General features: G+C 51.6%; 1 protein-coding gene across 2 annotated transcripts in view; it reads right to left on the bottom strand.

The window, feature by feature from the left end:
• The window catches only part of SMIM14 (small integral membrane protein 14), an 821,041-nt gene that overhangs the window by 89,458 nt on the left and 712,497 nt on the right, over positions 1-19,086 (bottom strand). For both annotated transcript variants that reach the window (XM_069631778.1, XM_069631777.1), the window contains one exon: positions 10,552-10,700. In XM_069631778.1, the coding sequence (XP_069487879.1) occupies positions 10,552-10,700 (149 nt within the window). The remainder of the gene's footprint in view (positions 1-10,551; positions 10,701-19,086) is intronic.

Below are 19,086 nucleotides of genomic sequence, written 5' to 3'. Positions count from 1 at the left end.
ATCCGCGTCCACCGGCAGCTTGATTGGCGGGGACGCCGACAAGTCCAGAAGGTCCGGGAACCATATCTGCCTCGGCCACGCAGGTGCGACGAGGATCATCCTGCACCGTGACCTCTTGAGCTGGTTGACGAGCCGGATTAGCAGTGGCAAGGGAGGGAACGCGTAGAGGAACAGGCCCTCCCAGGGGAACGAGAAAGCATCGCCCATGCTCCTCGCCTGGGGAAACCTGCTGGCGAACCTCCGGCACTTGGAGTTCGTCGCCGTCGCGAACAGGTCGATCTGGGGTGTGCCCCACCGTCGGAAGAGGCGATCCACTAGATCCTGCCGTAGCTCCCACTCGTGGCACGAGCGCAGCTCCCTGCTGAGTGAGTCGGCGATGGTGTTTTCTATCCCTGCCAGATGAAACGGCACCAGAAATATCCTTTGGGCGATGGCCCAATGCCACAGGTCCTGCGCCTCCTTGGACAGTGCAGGGGACCTGGTTCCGCCCTGTTTCCTGATGTAAAACATGGTGGTGGTGTTGTCGGTGAAGATCCTCACCACCTTGCCCTTGAGGGACGGAAGGAAGGACCTGAGGGCCCAAAACACTGCACAGAGCTCCAGGACGTTGATATGTAGGGATTTCTCCGTCGGGAGCCAAAGGCCTCTTGCGTGCAGATTTTCGGTGTGCGCTCCCCACCCTTCCAGGGAGGCATCCGTGGTCACTGTCTCCTGGTGGGCTGGGGTCTGGAAGTCCAAGCCCGCCGTCAGATGCGCGCGGGTGCCCCACCACCGGATCGCTCGTCGGAAACTCTCGTCGAGTGTGATCCTTTCCTCGAAGCTGCCCGTCGTTTGGATCCAGCGCGCGTCCAGGAACTCCTGCAACGGGCGCATCCGGAGCCTGCACATGGGAATGAGGTAGATGCAGGAAGACATCATTCCGAGGAGGGACTTGATGGACCTCACCTTGGCCGCGTCGGCCACCAACACCCGCTGCACCTTGCCCAGGATGGTCCTGGTCCTCTCCTCCGACGGGGAGGCCAGAAGGGACACTGTGTTGAGCCTCGCTCCCAGAAACAGAGCGTCTTGCGCGGGTACCAGGTGGGATTTGGCGTAGTTCACGGAGAATCCCAGGTCCGTGAGAAGTTGGACGGTCCTTGCCGTGTGAGCCACGGCGAGCTCCCTTGTCTTGGCTCGGATGAGGGGAGTATCTCGAGTAGACTCAGGAGCCCCGAAGCCTCTTTGGGACGAGTTCGATGGCGCCCTTCCTGAGCATCGCTTTTACCTCTAGGAGAAGTTGAGGGACGTGAAGTTCTTTCCTGGCCACGGGGGGGACGCGCGGGCACCTTCTCTGGAACTCGAGCGCGTGGCCCCGAGCCAAGGCGTCCAGCACCCAACGGTCGGTGGAGATGGACTCCCACACGCTGACGAAGCTCGCCAGCCGGCCTCCCACCGGGGTGCTTCGGTGGGGGCCCGACCCCACGGCCGGTTCAATCCTGCTTCGACGAGGCTTTGCCGCCTTGACCTCCTTGGCGACGACGGCGGGGTCCGCCAGACTTGCCTCGTCCTCTGTAGGCCTCCTGAGACGACGAGCGGGCCGCTTGACGGTAGGTGGAGAAACCGCCGCCGGAACCTTTGGAGGCGCCCTTGCCTCCGCTGCTCCGAAAGGGCGTCCGTCGTTGTTGTAGAACTCCCAGGGCCCGGGCCGTCTCAGTGTCCGCTTTAATGGCCTGAAGGGAATCGTCCACTGTTTTCCCAAACAGGTTGTTCCCATCGAAGGGCATGTCCAGGACTCCTTCTTCTTCTCCTCAGGGCAGAGTTGAAAAAGCTCGGATGCCCTGGTGATCATGGAGTGGAACGATCCAATCTCGTCGGGCGGAGAAGCCCTGGTGGGAGGCGACGACGGTAAATCCTCGTCGTATGCCTCGTCATCCGTACCCGTCGCTGCCGTGTCAGTCCCCGTATCATCCCCTCGGGTGGACAGGGAGGAGGGCTGGATGGGGCGCAACGGTTGAAAAGGAGGTGGAGGGTGGATCCTTCTTTTCTTAGTAGGGGGAACACCAGAAGGTCCCGGTTCTGGGTCCCCCGATGGGAGAGGTTCCTCCGTCGGCAACGGTAGTCTCGTCCTTATCTCTGAGCATAAGGACTGTATAGCCAACAAAATGGCCGCCGAGTTGTCTTGCGGTGCTGGCAGAGGGGAATCCGACGGGCGATCAGGGGCCCCGTCGGTACCCTCAACGATGTCGTCGTCACCTGCGTCGGGATCCATCCCGACGGGCCGGTCTTCTTCCACGCCGAGGCCGTGGCTTAAGACCTTGACCAGTTCCTCCTCCGAGGTTGAAGCCGAATCTACGACGACGCCCTGCCCCCCCTTTCTCTTCCCCTCGGGGGATTTCACGGGGGTCCTATCGATGGGCACAAAAGAGGACTCCCTCCGAGGTGGCAGGGAGACTCTGAGCCCCGAGGTCGCCACCACTGGTGTAGCCTGCACAGGCTGAGCCAGGGCCGCCGCGACAGTTTCGATAGAGGGCTTGGCCGGATGGATTAAGGCCTTCACCACCTTAGGTGCGCTCGCCGCCTTATCCTTGAGGGGGGGACACCGCCTCGCTCCCCCTCCGCCTTCGAGCTCGACCGGGGCCTCTCCAGGAGCTTCGCCGGGTGCTCGGCCTTCCTCTTACCCGACCCAGAGCGTTGGCTCGTGGTTGATGGTGCCGGGGAGGGTGCGCCCTGCCTGGCGCCCGTAGAGCCCGACCGTTCGGCGCTCCCGGTGCCAGCGGACTCGCGGTGCTTGGCCTTATGTTGGACCCCCGTCGCCGGGGCGTCCTCAAAGGTCTTAGAAGACCGCTCAGATTTCTTCTTCTTCTTCTCGCCGGACGGGCTCTTCCCTTCTAGCCAGTTGGCGAGACGTTGATGGCGGTCCTTCATGGTCCGCTCCGACATGTTGCCGCATAACGCACAGTCCTTCTCCACGTGCGTTTTGTCCTCATGTAGGCAGTAAAGACAAAAAGAGTGTTCGTCCTCCTTGAAGACGTTCTGCAGCTGGCATCCAGGGCAGACCCTGAACAGCTTTCCGGGAGTCGAGCTTTCCTTCTCTTGGGCCATGACCGGGCCTGAGAAACTTCTGGAGTCCTCCAAAAGCGTAGCTCGACGAATCTTCACCCTTGAGGGGCGCAGACGAATCCGACACGGGTCCCCGTTGATCGGATAGAGAGTCGGTGGAGCTTGAGGCTCTTTTGACCGAAAAAAAACGAAGTTTTTTGAGAAAAAACGTGAAAAAATAGTACTAACGCTCGAGAGCAATAGCACGAGGATCGCAACACATGAACGTGCGGTAAAAATCTGAAGATGGCTGCCAGAGGTGGGGCTTAGGTAGAGGGCAGTCATTGGCTGTGGTCAGTATGACGCAGAGACCAGTGATTGGTTATTACTACGAAAGTCAGATCAGAAACGAAACTGATACTGGTTTTTTCTTTACCGAGGATTCCCAGCCTGACAACGGGGAATATTCATGAGCATGTGAATCCATGCCAGACCCCATGCTGGAGAACCATATCTGCCTCGGCCACGAAGGTGCGACGAGGATCATCCTGCACCGTGACCTCTTGAGCTGGTTGATGAGCCGGATCATCAACGGCAATGGAGGGAACGCATATAGGAACAGGCCCTCCCAGGGGAACGAGAAAGCATTGCCCATGCTCCTCGGCTGGGGAAACCTGCTGGCGAACCTCCGGCACTTGGAGTTCGTCGCCGTCGCGAACAGGTCGATCTGGGGTGTACCCCACCGTCGGAAGAGGCGGTCCACTAGATCCTGTCGTAGTTCCCACTCGTGGCACGAGCGCAGCTCTCTGCTGAGCGAGTCGGCGATGGTGTTTTTTATTCCTGCCAGATGAAATGGCACCAGAAACATCCCTTGGGCGACGGCCCAATGCCACAGATCCTGTGCCTCCTTGGACAGGGCTGGGGATCTGGTACCGCCCTGCTTCCTGATGTAGAACATGGTGGTGGTGTTGTCGGTGAAGATCCTCACCACCTTGCCCTTGAGGGACGGAAGAAAGGACCTGAGGGCCCAAAACGCTGCACGGAGTTCCAGGACGTTGATATGGAGGGACCTCTCCGCCGGCAGCCAAAGACCCCTCGCGTGCAGGTTTTTGGTGTGCGCTCCCCACCCCTCCAGGGAGGCATCCGTGGTCACTGTCTTCTGGTGGCCCGGGGTCTGGAAGTCCATGCCCGCCGTCAGATGCGCGCGGGTGCCCCACCACCGGATCGCTCATCGGAAACTCTCGTCGAGTGTGATCCTCTCCTCAAAGCTGCCCGTCGTCTGGATCCAGCGCGCGTCCAGGAACTCCTGCAACGGGCGCATCCGGAGCCTGCACAGGTGGATGAGATAAATGCAAGAAGACATAATTCCGAGGAGGGACTTGATGGACCTCACCCTGGCCACATCTGCAACCAGCATCCGCTGCACCTTGCCCAAGATGGCCCTCGTCCTTTCCTCCGACGGAGAGGCCAGAAGCGACACTGTGTCGAGCTTCGCTCCCAGAAACAGTGCGTCTTGCGCGGGCACCAGGTGGGACTTGGCGTAGTTTATGGAGAATCCGAGGTCCGTGAGTAGTTGGACGGTCCTTGCCGTGTGCTCCACGGCGAGCTCCTTCGTCTTTGCTCGGATGAGCCAGTCGTCCAGCTAGGGGGTAGACGTGGATCCCCTCTAGGCGCAGCCGCGCCGCCACCGGTGCGAGGCACTTGGTGAACACCCTGGGTGCCGACCTCAATCCGAAGGGACGGGCTCTGAACTGGTAGTGACGCCCTTGGACCATGAATCTGAGAAACTTTCGGTGTCCCTTTAGGATGGGGATATGGAAGTAGGCATCCTCCAAATCCAACGACGATAGGAAATCGCCCTCCTCCAGTTGACCCAGGACGTGTTGGAGGGTGACCATCCGGAACTTCTGTGCCTTGATGAATTTGTTCAGTCGTCGTAGGTCCAGGATGGGACGCCATCCTCCCGTCTTCTTCTTCACGAGGAAGTATCTTGTGTAAACTCCGGAGCCCCGAAGCCTCTTTGGGACGAGCTCGATGGCGCCCTTCCTGAGCATCGCCCTTACCTCCAGGAGAAGTAGAGGGACGTGATGTTCCTTCCTGGCCACAGGGGGGACGCGCGGGCACCTCTTTAGAAACTCGAGCGCGTGACCCTGAGCCAGGGCGTCCAGCACCCAATGGTCAGTGGATATGGACTCCCACACGCTGACGAAGCTCGCCAGCCGGCCTTCCACCGGGATGCTTCGGTGGGGGCCCGACCCCACGGCCGGTTCAGTCCTGCTTCGATGAGGCTTTGCCGCCTTGTCCTCCTTGGCGACGACGGCGGGGTCCGCCCGACTTGCCTCGTCCCCTGTAGGCTTCCTGTGACGACGAACGGGGCGCTTAGCGATAGGTGGAAAATCCACCGCTGGAACCTTTGGAGGCACCCTGTTTGCCTCCGCCGCTCCGAAAGGGCGGCCGTCGTTGCTGGAGAACACCAAGAGCCCGGGCCGTCTCTGTGTCTGCCTTGATGGCTTGTAGGGAATCGTCCACTGTTTTCCCAAACAGGTTGCTCCCGTCGAACGGCATGTCCAAGACTCTGTTCTGCACGTCCTGACGGAAGTCAGTAGCCTTGAGCCATCCACGCCGCCTAAGGCACACGCCGTTGCCCAACTGGCGAAATCCAGTGTCAGCGATGTCCGTCGCTATCGTAATGGTGTGGTCCGACGCCACTTCACCTTCCTGCAAGATCTCTAGGGCCTCCGCCCTCTTGTCGTTTGGTAGGAAGTCCAGCAGGGGGGCGAGTTTGTACCACAACTCCCTGTCGTATCGGGCTACGATAGCCAAGGCGTTGGCAGCCTTAATCGTCGTCGCTGCCGATGAGATGACTCTGCGTCCCATCGTGTCCAATTTCTTTCCCTCGCCGTCCAGCGGGGAGGTTGATGTAGTGGCCGCGCCCCCCCCCCGCTTTCTTCCTGGCCGCCGCGGAGACGACCGAGTCTGGGGTCGGCTGTGCCCGAAGGCACAAGGGGGCCACGTCCGGGACCCGGTTCTTCTTCTCGTACCGATCCCTTCTAGCCGGTGTTGTGGATGGGTTCTTGAGGAGGGAGAGACCCTCATCCCAGATATCGTCCAGTAGAGGTACAGCAAGGACCGTCTTCCTCTTGGTCTCGCGCCGTTGATAAAGGAAACCTTCCTTCTTCTTCTCATCCGGGCAGAGCTGGAAAAGCTCGGATGCCCTGGCGATCATGGCGTGAAACGATCCAATCTCGTCGGGCGGGGAAGCCCGGGTGGGAGGTGACGACGGGAGATCCTCGTCGTAAACCTCATCGTCTGTACTCGTCGCGGCCGTGTCAGTCCCCAGATCATCCCCACGTGTCGTGGACGGGGAGGAGGGCTGAGCAGGGCACGATGGTTGAAAAGGAGGTGGAGGATGAAGGGCTCCCAGAAGGGTCTGGCTCCGGGTCCCCCGTCGGGAGCGGTTCCTCCGTTGGTGGTAACGGCAGTCTCGTCCTTATCTCCGAGCATAAGGACTGTATAGCCAACAAAATGGCCGCCGAGTTGTCTTGCGGCACTGGTTGAGGGGGTTACGACGGGCGATCAGGAGCCCTGTCGGCACCCTCGACGTTCTCGTCGTCTCCCACGTCGGGGTCCCTCCCGACAGGATGGTCTTCTTCCACGCCAGCGCCGTGGCCTAAGCCTTCGATCAGCTCCTCCTCAGAGGTTGAGGCCGAATCCACGACGACCTCCTGCCCCCCCTTTTTCTTCTCCGTCGGAGGTTTCACGGGGGTCCTGTCGATGGGCATGAAAGAGGACTCCCTCCGCGGTGGCAGGGAGATTCTGGGCCCCGAGGTCGCCACCACTGGTGTAGCCTCCACAGGCTGAGCCAGGGCCGCCGCGACTGTCTCGATAGAGGCCTTGGCCGGATGGATCAAGGCTTTCACCACTTAAGGTGCGCTCACCGCCTTCTCCTTGGGGGGAGGGTCACCACCTCGCTACCCCTCCGATGGGGCCTTCGGGCACGACCGGGGTCTCTCCAGGAGCTTCGCTGGGTGCTCGGCCTTCCTCTTACCCGAGCCAGAGCGTTGGCTCGTGGTTGATGGCGCCGGGGAGGATGCGCCCTGCCTGGCGCCCGTAGAGCCCGACCGTTCGGCGCTCCCGGTGCCAGCGGACTCGCGGTGCTTGGCCTTCTGTTGGATCCCCGTCGCCGGGGCGCCCTCAAAGGACTTAGAAGACCGCTCGGACTTCTTCTTCTTCTTCTCGCCTGACGGGCTCTTTCCTTCCAGCCAGTTGGCGAGACGCTGATGGCGGTCCTTCATGGTCCGCTCCGACATATTGCCGCAAAACGCACAGTCCTTCTCCACGTGCGTCTTGTCTTCATGCAGGCAGTAAAGGCAAAGGGAGTGTTCGTCCTCCTTAAAGACATTCTGAAGCTGGCCTCCAGGGCAGACCCTGAACAGCTTTCCGGGCGTCGAGCTTCCCTTCTCCTGGGCCATGCTCGAGAAGGGCCTGAAAACTTCTGGAGTCCTCCAAAAGCGTGGCTCGACGAAATCTTCACCTTTGAGGGGTGTAGAAGAATCCGACACGGGTCCCCGTTGATCGGATAAAGAAACGGTGGAGCTTGAGGCTCTTTTGACCGAAAAAGAGAACATTTTCCTAAGAAAAAGCGCGAAAAAAGCACTAACACTCGAGAGCAATAGCACGAGGATCCCAACACTTGAACGTGCGGTAAAAATCTGAAGATGGCTGCCAGAGGCGGGGCGTAGGAAGATGGCAGTCATTGGCTGTGGTCAGTATGACACAGAGATCAGTGATTGGTTACTACTACGAAAGACAGATCAGAAACGAAACTGATACTGATTTTTCTTTACCGAGGATTCCCAGCCTGACGACGGGGAATATTCATGAGCATGTGAATCCATGCCAGACCCCATGCTGGAGAAGTCTTGCAGTTCTATTCTGGATTATTAGTTGAAGGGTGCGAGGAGATAGGCAGATTGAGGAAGAGGCTGTTTCAGTAGTCCAGCCTACAGAGAACCAGAGCTCTGGAGACAATTACGTTTCTGGGGGAAGATGAGGAAGGGAAGAATGCATCTGAGGAGGTGAAGTTTAAAGTGGGCCTCCTTGGCAAGATATATGATGTGAGGAGAGAAGGAGATAGAGGAGTCAAAGATGATGCCATGGTTTTTAGCCTTATAGGAAGGAGGGGGGGCAAAAGAGGGCGTTCAGAGAGTGAGCGAAAGGGAGCAGGGGTTCCAATGAGAAGGATCTCCGTCTTGCTGGCATTAAGACGGATATCATTAGCCGTACACCATGCCTGAATAGCAGTCAGATAGTCAGGAATGAGAGAGGAGGTAGATGAGAGAGGAGGTAGATGAGAGAAGACATAGATGAGATAGTGGAGGGAAGCTTGAGTGAAAGCTGAGTGTCATCCCCATAACACTGGAAATGAGGAGAGGAGGACATTCAATGGGCCAGAGAGGCAAGGCAAATGTTGAAAAGCCACAGCGATAGCATAGAACCCTGGGGGATGCTGCTGGTGGAGATTGAGTACCACGCCAGTGCTGTGTATAAGGAGCCCTCCTTTTTGTACTGCGTTCTCAGTGTACACGTATTACTTTATGCCTTGTGTTTGCGAAACGTGGACTGCAGGATGTCAGCCGACCGAACCTTGGCAGGGAGACTGTGGGGTGGATGGAGCTTTTATAAGGATGCTATCCGGTGGCCCAGAGGGCTTTAAACTTTGAGCTTTTAAAGCAGTTAATTCAGTGCTGGTCATAGGGCTGGATTTTCCTGGATCCGAGATCCTGCAAAAAATGTCTCCCTGGGTCTTGGATCCAGGAAAATGACTTGAGCCCATTAAGGTAACCAATCTGCTTTTGTTCCCGAGACCGGGATTCGCACTCAGATCACCAGGATCATGAATGACTCACCCACTATGCTACTGCGCTACAGAAACTTCTGGTTACAATGCTTGCGAATATTCCTGGCAGGATTTTACTCTGCAGAAAATATTCAAGAACAGCTTGATGTGAAACTTTTTCTAATTTGCTTGTAACAGTACAGGAAACTCCTCCTTTCTTTAATAATGTATCAATTTCCTGAAATATAAATGTTCAAATGTGGGGGTAGGGAGTGCTGAATCTTGTGAGTTCTCCCTCAGCTTAACCTACAACCACACGCATGCTCCTAACCGCTCCATACCCAACGCGGCTGGTGAGATCCCATAGTTAATTTCCATTTCCAGCACTGAGTTTATTTACGAACACACAAAGCTTGCACATTTTGGGGAATAACCCATTCGGGACTTCAGGGGCCTCTGTTGCTCACCTCCCACAGCTCCACCATACATACAACACCGGTATCTGGTGAATCCATCGATGTACTTTCCATCGAAAAACTATACATCGAATGCATGTTTTTAAAGGATAAAGGGTTACTTTTTGGAGGGGTTTAAAGGATAAAAAACGGGGGGTTGGGGAGGGAACCCCCATTTTAAAAAAAATGTAAAAATAATGCATTAGATGCAACATTTTTCGATGCATAATTTTCGATGGAAAACCCTCGATGGAAAATATTCAATGCAAAGACCATAAACCTACAACACCCTACACAAGTATCTCTCCAATTATTCAGGCACATACACAGAATATGCTCCAAAGGCACAACAGCACCATACACACATTCAATGTGCATTTAATATACATAAGCAGAGACAGCATGCCATATGTATGTAACTTACGTTCAAAATACACGTAACCAAGGAGGAGTCACTGAATATAGATATGCGCATCCACGCTCGGAACACACAGGAGTACTTCAAAGCTCAGAATGGACATTCAATACGCTCAGAATGTACGGACAATCTGCAATGCATGCATGCAATATTCTGCAATCTCTCTCTATATATATGTTAGGCATTCCCAACATTTGTTGAAGCCAAGTCACCTTTTTTACAGTTCGTAACTTTAACTCTTTAAAAAAGGATATATATGTATGAATGACGCGGGCCTCAAACTGCACTCGCAATCAGCTATTGGTTACTGATTATTGACTCTTGGCGATAAAGAAATAGTTTGCTGCGCGCATCTGAATAACTGAGGTAGCAAGTGACTTTTATGCATGGATCGCAGATTGCGTATTAAAATCTTTAACCCTGAATGGCCAGCAGTGGCGTCACTAGGGAGGGGACTGGGGGAGCCAGCCCCCTGCTGTGAAACCCTGTGCCCCCCCTTGTGCTCCCCCACCTAAGACGAGCAGTGACTATGTTCTCCTCCTACTTTTGTCTGTCCCCCCTACTTTTGTCTTTGGCCCCCTCTGTGCCCCTCCTAAATTTGATTCCTGGCGACGCCACTGCCAATGTGAGTGCGCTTTAAAAACTGAACACGGAAATAGTGCACAGAAAACTATGTCCACTGTAGCTGTGAAACTGACATGTAAAGCCCAACATTCCTAAACGCTTACTATTTTTACAGCAGGTTTCATTTTTCACACCTTGGCACACTGCTAGAAGGTACGTCTGCATTTCTGACTTAAGCCGGAGACAACAACACTCACATTGTGTGGACTGGAAGGCTTCCCAGAGCCACTGGATCCTCTTAGACTTCCTGGTCTCATCAAGAACAAGACAAGTGCAATAACCGCCCATGCCATGAGGACCATGGTTACAGTAAGATCTCCATCAGCAGCAGGACTTGGCCCAGGAACTAAAGATTGGCAAAATAAGGGATTAGGTTAGCTGAGCCATTCAAAATGAAGGAAGCATATAGCTGCACATTAACAAAGAACTTCTATGAATTAAATAATTTCTGAATGCGATGTTGGCAAGATAGAACTCTTACATAACAGAAAATGTCATAACATTCTGGGGAACAGAACAAAATCATCTTTAAATGGAAACGTGATATTGTTTGACCGAATGATTATCAGCTACCAAAATGGGTCACTCTTCAGAACAGTCACAGCCTAAAATATTTGAATGGCTAAAACATTGATCATTTACGCCAGGTGACACGGTCTGCAAATCATGTGGCTGGGAACCTTGTCGGAATCTGTCAGTGATGCCTTGGTTCTCTCAGCCACCCAAACACTTCCCTATGGTCAGCTACTTTATTTGGCTGGCACCCCGCGCTCTGAAACACTTGTGTACGAGCGCGATATAAATAAAACATCATTTCATTTCACCCCAGCGCTCTATGCTCGTACCCTCTCAGCCCCCACTGAATCCCGCACCACCTGCCCCCACCCTCTCCACCCTACTTACCTGCTCGTCCCTGCACTCTAGAACCCATTTCCCATTGTGGTAATTATCTTTGATTGACTTTTCAAGGGCAGTTGGGCATGCGCAATACATACACTGCCCTTTTCCTGCAAAGAGAAAAAAAAAACACTGTTTGAGGGCCTGCAGAGCCGTTAACCCGGAGCCCTCACTTCGCTAGGGCCTACTTTAGGGTCAGGCTGGTGATGGCCCATTATCAGCCATATATTCCCCCAAAAGCGGAGGTGATTGCTATAATGGTATCAGATTGCGACAAACTGCTTTGAGCACATCTTTTTTTTTATACATCCAGTTATGTTTGCAATAGAAGTAATCATACACATGCATACAACTAGAAGTAAATATACAAAAATGTATTTTTTCCTGCGTTTCAGGCTAGATGCAAGACGCCAGTGAATCAGAGTTCAGATGTAGCCTCACTCAATAGAAGCGAAATAAGAGGGGAAGTTGATGGCTATCGGCCCCATAACCTCAGTGATATGCAATTAAAACACTAATAACGAGAATCATATACAATATCTTGAAACAAGAGGTTAGAGGTGCCATGGTAGAACGTTGAACATCGATACCAAAAGTACATTTGGGGCATGGTGGCAAGTAAATGAGATGCGATGCCCTCGTTGTGGGCCTTTCCAAGTGCTACAATCTGTTAGAGGGCCCCAGAGCATGCATGGCAGAGTGGCTCTTCTCTATACAGGGCCCGAGCAGTTGCCTCTGGAGTTTGCACTGAAACAGATGTGGATGGTGATCTCCATTTAGCAATCAAGGTGGCAGTGCAAAGGAGGCAGGCTGGTCTAGTCAGGTGTTAAACAGGACTACCACCTCTGCGGGGTCACCACCAATGAGGACGACACAAAGTCAAACAACTTATTGTTTTTATGTCAGAAATAAAAGAATTTCCTTTTCAATTTCTGGTTTCCTTTCTTTCACATGGTCCTTCTTGTGACTAAAGTTAATTCATCAGTTTATGGAGCTCTGTATTCCGTGACTCGCTATCACACAGTGGTTAGTCTTGCCTGTTCTTCCTAATTGGATAACATCTCTTAGTGCCTCTAGTGCCCCATTGGAGAGTGGCTGGACTTCAGTTCCCAAAAGACAGTTCACGTTTGGTTGTCTCACAGCTTCTCAGCACCTCACACTTTGCCTTGTGGAGTATAAACAGCATTACTCCCAACAAACACCTCAGTCTTTCGCTTAGCCCCTCGTGCACATGGTTAGAGTACCAGGACTTCAATTCCCACAAGACAATTCACTTTGGTTCTCTTGGGGCTTCTAATCGCCACACCCTGTGCCCTGATAAGTGTAGGAACCAATACCTCTGTTTCACTTCACACCTCTCGACCTACGTGTTTTGCCTTGAAAAGTGTAAGGACCAATACTTCCAACAAACCCTTCATGATTCCCTTCCTCAATCATCCCCTCTCGGGCGGGCAGGCAGGCTCCAACTTCTGGAAAGCAATTTATTTTGGCGAACGTTTTGGTGTGGCAGACCCACAACTCCCGCATGGGTTTTTTCTCTAGGTTGACCTTTGGGTTTTCATTATGTAATGTACCTATGAAGGGGGTTGAACAGCACAAGGACCACTATCCTAATCTGCCAATCAGAATCCTGGTTCATCCTATGCAAGTCATAAGGTACCCCAGGATGTGTACTGTATCCTAAAGTCCCAGTTGATTTATGGCTCTGAGGGTGGCTCAAAAAAATATGGTCAAGGTTGCTAGAAACATTCTGAACGCCAATGACATACCTGTGACCTGCAACATGGTTACTTAACATTTCAATAATCTATAAAGTACGTTTTTTTAATACCTCTGAATGGGTAATCCTCTATTCACAGTAATTCTGTTACCCTGCATTCTTGTCTACCCTTATGACCCGCCCTAAGAGTTGGTCTTGATTGTTCAAACACTGCTACCTGTAGGTGGGCAAATAAAAGCTTAAGAAATGTCTGACTGCTCAGATTTAGAAAGGTAACCCCATATCCTGAAAACAGGGCTGAACATTTTCTTCTAACAGGTGGTCAATGTGAATACAGGCTAGCTTCCGCACTGATTTGCAGACTGACTTCTGATCTAGGTCACCCAAACACAGCCTGGCCCCAAGGAGGGCTCTGCATGCTCCCGGGTACCTGCAGATGGGTGGGGGCATGGGACTGCAAAGCGAGGACGGTGCAATACGTCTGAGGGAGATTGGTAAGTGCTCCTGGAAAAGGGTGGCAGCCATCTTGAGGTGCATAAGGAGAGTTGGTGGAGGGGGAAGGAGTCTGAGGTCTTGTGTGGAGTGATGCAGGTCCTACTCTGAACCACCTGTCATTCCACTGAGGTCCAGTGTTCAGGCCAGTTATTTTCTCAAAGCGCAGCACAGAACAATTATAAAGCACATTTTGTTTATCCTTACCTTTATAACCAACAAGTGTATTACGATAGGATGTTGGTACAGAACACAAACCAGGCCAAACGTTTAATGGAGAAAGCGTTGCAGGGTCGACCGAATGTTCCAAAGCTCTTGCAAGATTCAAGCATTAAGGATGTGGACAGCGAGGCCAGGGGCATTTTAAAAAAAAAATAAATAAATAAATAAACTGGAGCCAGGCACAGAATCTGTCAGAGTGAAAGTGGACACACTTGCTTGTAAGGCTAACCACTTTAAACGTAATCTAGGCAGCCCATGGAAGAAACTTGGATGCGTTTAACCAGTGGAATCCTTACTAAGGCCAGTTGCTGACAAGAATGAGGATGTAAAGGGAAGTGCTGTTCTAACAGCAGAGTCCTTAGGGTGCCTATACCTAGTGACTTTGGTAACATCGAAGTGTATGGTGGGTCCCTGTTGATGTAAGTCACATTTCTCCCTTCTACTTGTTGTAAAACATGCCTACAGGTCCCTTGCCACAAAGCTGGTCCTAGGTGGCCTACACGGCCATCTATTGCTAAGGCCTTATGAACGTGAGGCGCCTAAGGCAATAAAATAAGGAGTTGTGACAATGTCCCCCGCCTGATATTACTGATGAGGACGCGAAGGTGGCCAGGTGCCGCCACAAGTCAAGTGACACACAGTCTAGTGACGGCGCAAGGAGAATCCCCTTGGTCCTTCCACCATGACACCAACATTAGGGCAACGCAGGATGCTGTCCCTTTAAGGAAATCTCATGGGTTCACAGATGTGACGTGATTATAGTGCCCCAAGGTCCTGGAGGTCCCACTGAATGGACCCTATAATAAAATAGGCCAGAGGGATTCTGGGAAGCCACAGACACATTTGTGAACTGCCACCCTGCAGTGTGAGCTACAGAACAAAGCCACAGTGCAATTGGAGGAAACTTGTCGACTTATGTAAGACCGGTGCAGGATGTAGAGAAAAGAAGCGGGGTTCACGCACCACAAGTATGTTTTCTCAAGCACAATATGATGATGATGATTCAAGCTAGTGGATGACCTGTGAGAAGGTTGGGTCTTTGGCAACAGAGGGGGCAGAACCAAAGCACTGCAAATTACAAAAGTGTGACTAAAAACCACAGGTGGCAAATTAAAAAGACAACCCAAATTACACAACAAGCTTGGAGACTTCATAGGGCAGTAATCCCCCAGCGTGTAGCTCGGGAGCAGCATGTAGCTCGGGAGCAGCATGTTGCTCGCAGCACACTAAATTGTATGCTCGATAGTTGCACTGGGCCATGGTGTGGAGCCCTAGAAGGAGGTGCTGAAAGGATGAGACCTCAGTAGCAGTATAGCGAGGACGGAGTCCTGGACTGTTTGAGAATGTTGGCCAATGAGTCTGCTGTGGTTCCAGTTGGCTTTTTTTTGTAGATAAAGGATTTAAGTTGTTTGCCACTATGCAAATTATTTGACTGTAAACGTACTTACTTATTATAGCAGTGTCATTGTTAAAATCCTAATGCAAAAACACCTGGGGCTAAAGTAACGACCAAATTGGTCAAAAGGAAATTTACATTCCTACCATTAAGGCAATATATGGTAACACAGAGAACGGTATCATGAGAAATATTGTCACTGAGGAGGGAAATCCTCTCTTAAGTTACATACAACACATGCAGGCTGTCCCTTCAATGAAGAATACCCTGCCCCTATTCTGAGGGTCTCTCCCTAGGAGCTTGGTGGTGCGCCGCCTATCTAAAAGGAATAGCGAGGAGACCCTCACTAACCAACAAATATACACAAAGACCTAAAACACTAGGGGCCTCATTACGACCCTGGCGGTACGGAGTGAACGGTGCCGTAAAAGGTGCCGGCGCCGTTCACTCCGTACCGCCGCATTACGAGTTCCCCTCTCGGGACACGGTAAGCACGCCTGGGAAAACCAGGCGTGCTTACCGGGTCCCGCGAGGGGAAGAGGGAGCAAACAACGGGCCATCTCGTAATGGCCCGTTGTTTGTTCCCTCTCCCATTCCCATTCAGCCCTATGAAATTCACTTTATGATTAGCTTAAAAACCCAGATGTGTTTTAAAACAATATGTTCCACATCTTAACTGTGCCAACACCTTCAAACTGAACAACCCCAATTCAGCTCATAAAGAGATACCATGTGTACCCGGAGAGAGACATGCCATTTGGCACAGGAATTTATTTAGCAACCACAGTTCAAACTGCCCCAGATTTCGCTGCCATAAATAATCGTGGAACAGAGCTTTGCCTTATATACTTCAAGGCACTTGTCCAATCTAAATGCCCCCGACTTGGGATAACATTTTAGCAATCCCTTTAATCCTTAATGAATGATGCCCTTTCAGCTGTCTTCTTAAAATGATTGATCCAAGCACCGCTCTTTGAAGAGTACGCTGAAATAAAAATGAGACTACAGCCTCATCGATACATTAATTTAGAAACCAGCTACAAGGTTTCATCCTTTTCCCCGAACAAGAGAATTTTTGTTTTTACATTTAATTTCACATGCCCTGTTGAACACCTGCCGGGGTAAGTCTCAAAATAGCCATGCCCTTGGCATAAAGAAGCATGCTATCAAATGTACCCTTCAGAGGGTGGATTCACTTTTCTAAGAGAAGTACTAGAGTCAAAGTCTGAAAGGAATACATTGGGGCCAACTGGCATCCCGGCTTCACATTTATTTGTGAGGAAAAACAATGTATAATTCCTCGATCTTGTATAACCGACAGATGCTGAGATGTCTGGGCCTCACAGTTAGATAAGATTTAATAAACCATTGGGGACCCCAATAAAATGTAAATTACACCACAAAATGATTCTATCAATCAAATCAAATGGTTTCTTAAAATCTGAAAAAAGCCACAAATAATCTCCCCCCCCTCAACCTTATCATATTTCTCCATGATTGTGCTCAGAGTGAAGCAGTGGTTTAATGTGCTAACCCCTCCCCCTAAAGCTGTTTAGGAGAGCTTCAAGATATTACTTTGAGCTCACTCCTCCAGTCTGAGCAACAAACATTTGGAGACTATCTTACTGAATGACCAGTAAGGCACTTGGCCCATAACCGTGGGTGGCTGGTGGTCCAAGGATTACTTGTCCAAGGAGATGGCATAATGGCTATCAATTGCATTAAACAAAAAACAATTTGGTGTCATTCAAAAAAGCTCCCATTGTGTCTCAATACTTTTTTTTGTGTGTCTTCAAGCAATTTTTATATGCCCTTTTGAAACCATAAATCTGGCAAGCCGTGTACACACCACTCAATCTTGGTTCAGTTTTCTTTTTGAGATTTGACATTGTGCATCAAACCATGCGGCATCCCTTTTGATAACCTGGACCTTTTGAACTAGGGGACACCATTTGCCAGTAACTCTGTCCGAGATAGTTTCAACCAAATACTCAAACAAGTGGGCACGTTCCTGTGTGGCCTCTGAACGGTTTAACAGTTCAAAGAGAATATCTTAATTTCTTGTGAATTGGTCATTCTTTCCAATGCCTCCATGTCAAACGTAAGCATCGCCAACAGCCCCTCTGGCTGTCGGACATCATCTTGAGGAGAATCATCTCCAGTTCCGGAAGCACCCCAAAACCTTCCTCTTTGTTTTCTGCCTTTGTTCCCCTTCTCCCCGGCTGATCTGCTCTCTTGGCATTGTGCACCTGGTCACCCTCTGTCCCCTGGGCCCAGGTACCTGCTTACCCTGCCACCTTCCTGCACTGCCTCCTGGCCACCCCGCTGCACTACCACAGTTTGCCTCCATTTTCTATTTATTTTTATGTATTTTATTTACCTGCGCTCCTCGGCTCTGCTCTTTCCACTCTCCCCCTTCCATGCTTTTTTCCTTTTCCCTTTCCTATGCACTTGCGCGTTCTCAATGTCACTGGGCCTAGTAAGATCATTTTTACTTGTTCCCCTCCCTTGCCTCGTCGCGCTCTGAAACACTTGTGTACAAGCGCGATACAAATAAAATATCATATCATATCATCCCCCTGGCCATTGGTAAAAATATTTTGCCTGAGAACCTGAAGTCTCTGGTAATGTTTATTTAGTCCTCCTATATTTCTGAACAACTTGACTGGTCCTATCTGTCTAAAAAATGTCCTACCGACCACTCAATTTCCTCAACATTTCTTGTAAACAGCCACTTAACGTCAAATGAAGTTAAATGCCTTAAGCATTTTCTTTACTAGAATTGCACATTGTGTAGATAATGGTTAAGTACTGCAAATGAAAATGTTCTATTAGCAAGCTTAAACTTTATTACATTTCCAATTTGTGTTGCAATCATTTTCTGCCATCTGAGCGCCAATATGTTTCGAAGAGCCGTTGCTCACCATTTCAATTGATAGGCACATTTTGCTCATTGCAAACAAAAGGTTGGGGTCCCCTGTCCTAGGGGGAGCGCAGTCGGGGTGTGGCAAGCAGCAAGATATGATATTGCATTTGTAACGCGCCTATACACAAGTGTGTCAAAGCGCGACGAGGCAAGGAAGGGGGAACAGAGGGAGGACAGAGACAGGGATCTTACAAGACCGAGTGACATTGAGATTGCGCAAGTGCAGGGGACGGGGGAGGGGAAAAGTGCCAGGATAAAGGGGAGGGGTAAGTGCTGTACATGGGATCAAAACAATAACCAGAAGTGTGGCCAGCAGGTGGCAGGTGCAAGGATAAGAGCAGACAGCAGGAGTCCAAAAGTGCATGTAGGGGGACTGTAGGGTTACAGATACAGACCCAAGTGCAAGGGTTGCAAGGAGGCAGTGCAGGTGTGCTACTGGGCGGGCAGGGACCTGGGCCCGAAATCAGACAGTACCCAGGTGACCAGTGCAGTATCAGACATGAAATGAGCAGGGGAAAGGACGAGTGAAGGCAGAAGCAAAGAGGAAGGTCTTGAGGTGCTCCGGAACCGGAGATGGCTCTCAAGTGACCATCCCAGGCAGAACCACCACCAATCACAAGTTTGCCGTACCAAATCTGTACACCTGAAACCAATAGGGACAGGACCCTCCTTAGAAGGTAGTGAAGACCCATATAAAAAGGAAGGCGCAAGAGAGGTATGTTGGAATTTGGAGATGGCTAGCAAAGAGAGCTGAAGCAGGAAATAGGAGGGTGGAGTAGAACACAGGACACTGTGGTGAGAATGAGATAGCAGGGTAAAAGAGAGACCTATGGGGCTGGCGAGAGTGACAGACCAAGGGGGTTGAGGGGTGGGGGCGAGAGATATAGAGAGACGGAGGAAACAGAGATACACACTCAGGGACTGGGGGTAGAGAGAAACCCAGGGGGTGAGTGGAGAGAGAGAGAGAGAGAGAGAGAGAGAGAGAGAGAGAGAGAGAGAGAGAGAGAGAGAGAGAGAGAGAGAGAGAGAGAGAGAGAGAGAGAGAGAGAGAGAGACTAGAGACTCAGGGGGCTGGACAG

This window comes from Ambystoma mexicanum, chromosome 6q (assembly GCF_040938575.1).
Source record: "Ambystoma mexicanum isolate Mex_15411 chromosome 6q, UKY_AmexF1_1, whole genome shotgun sequence".
Taxonomy (NCBI): Eukaryota; Metazoa; Chordata; class Amphibia; order Caudata; family Ambystomatidae; genus Ambystoma; species Ambystoma mexicanum.
This window is presented reverse-complemented; position numbering and strand designations above follow the sequence as displayed.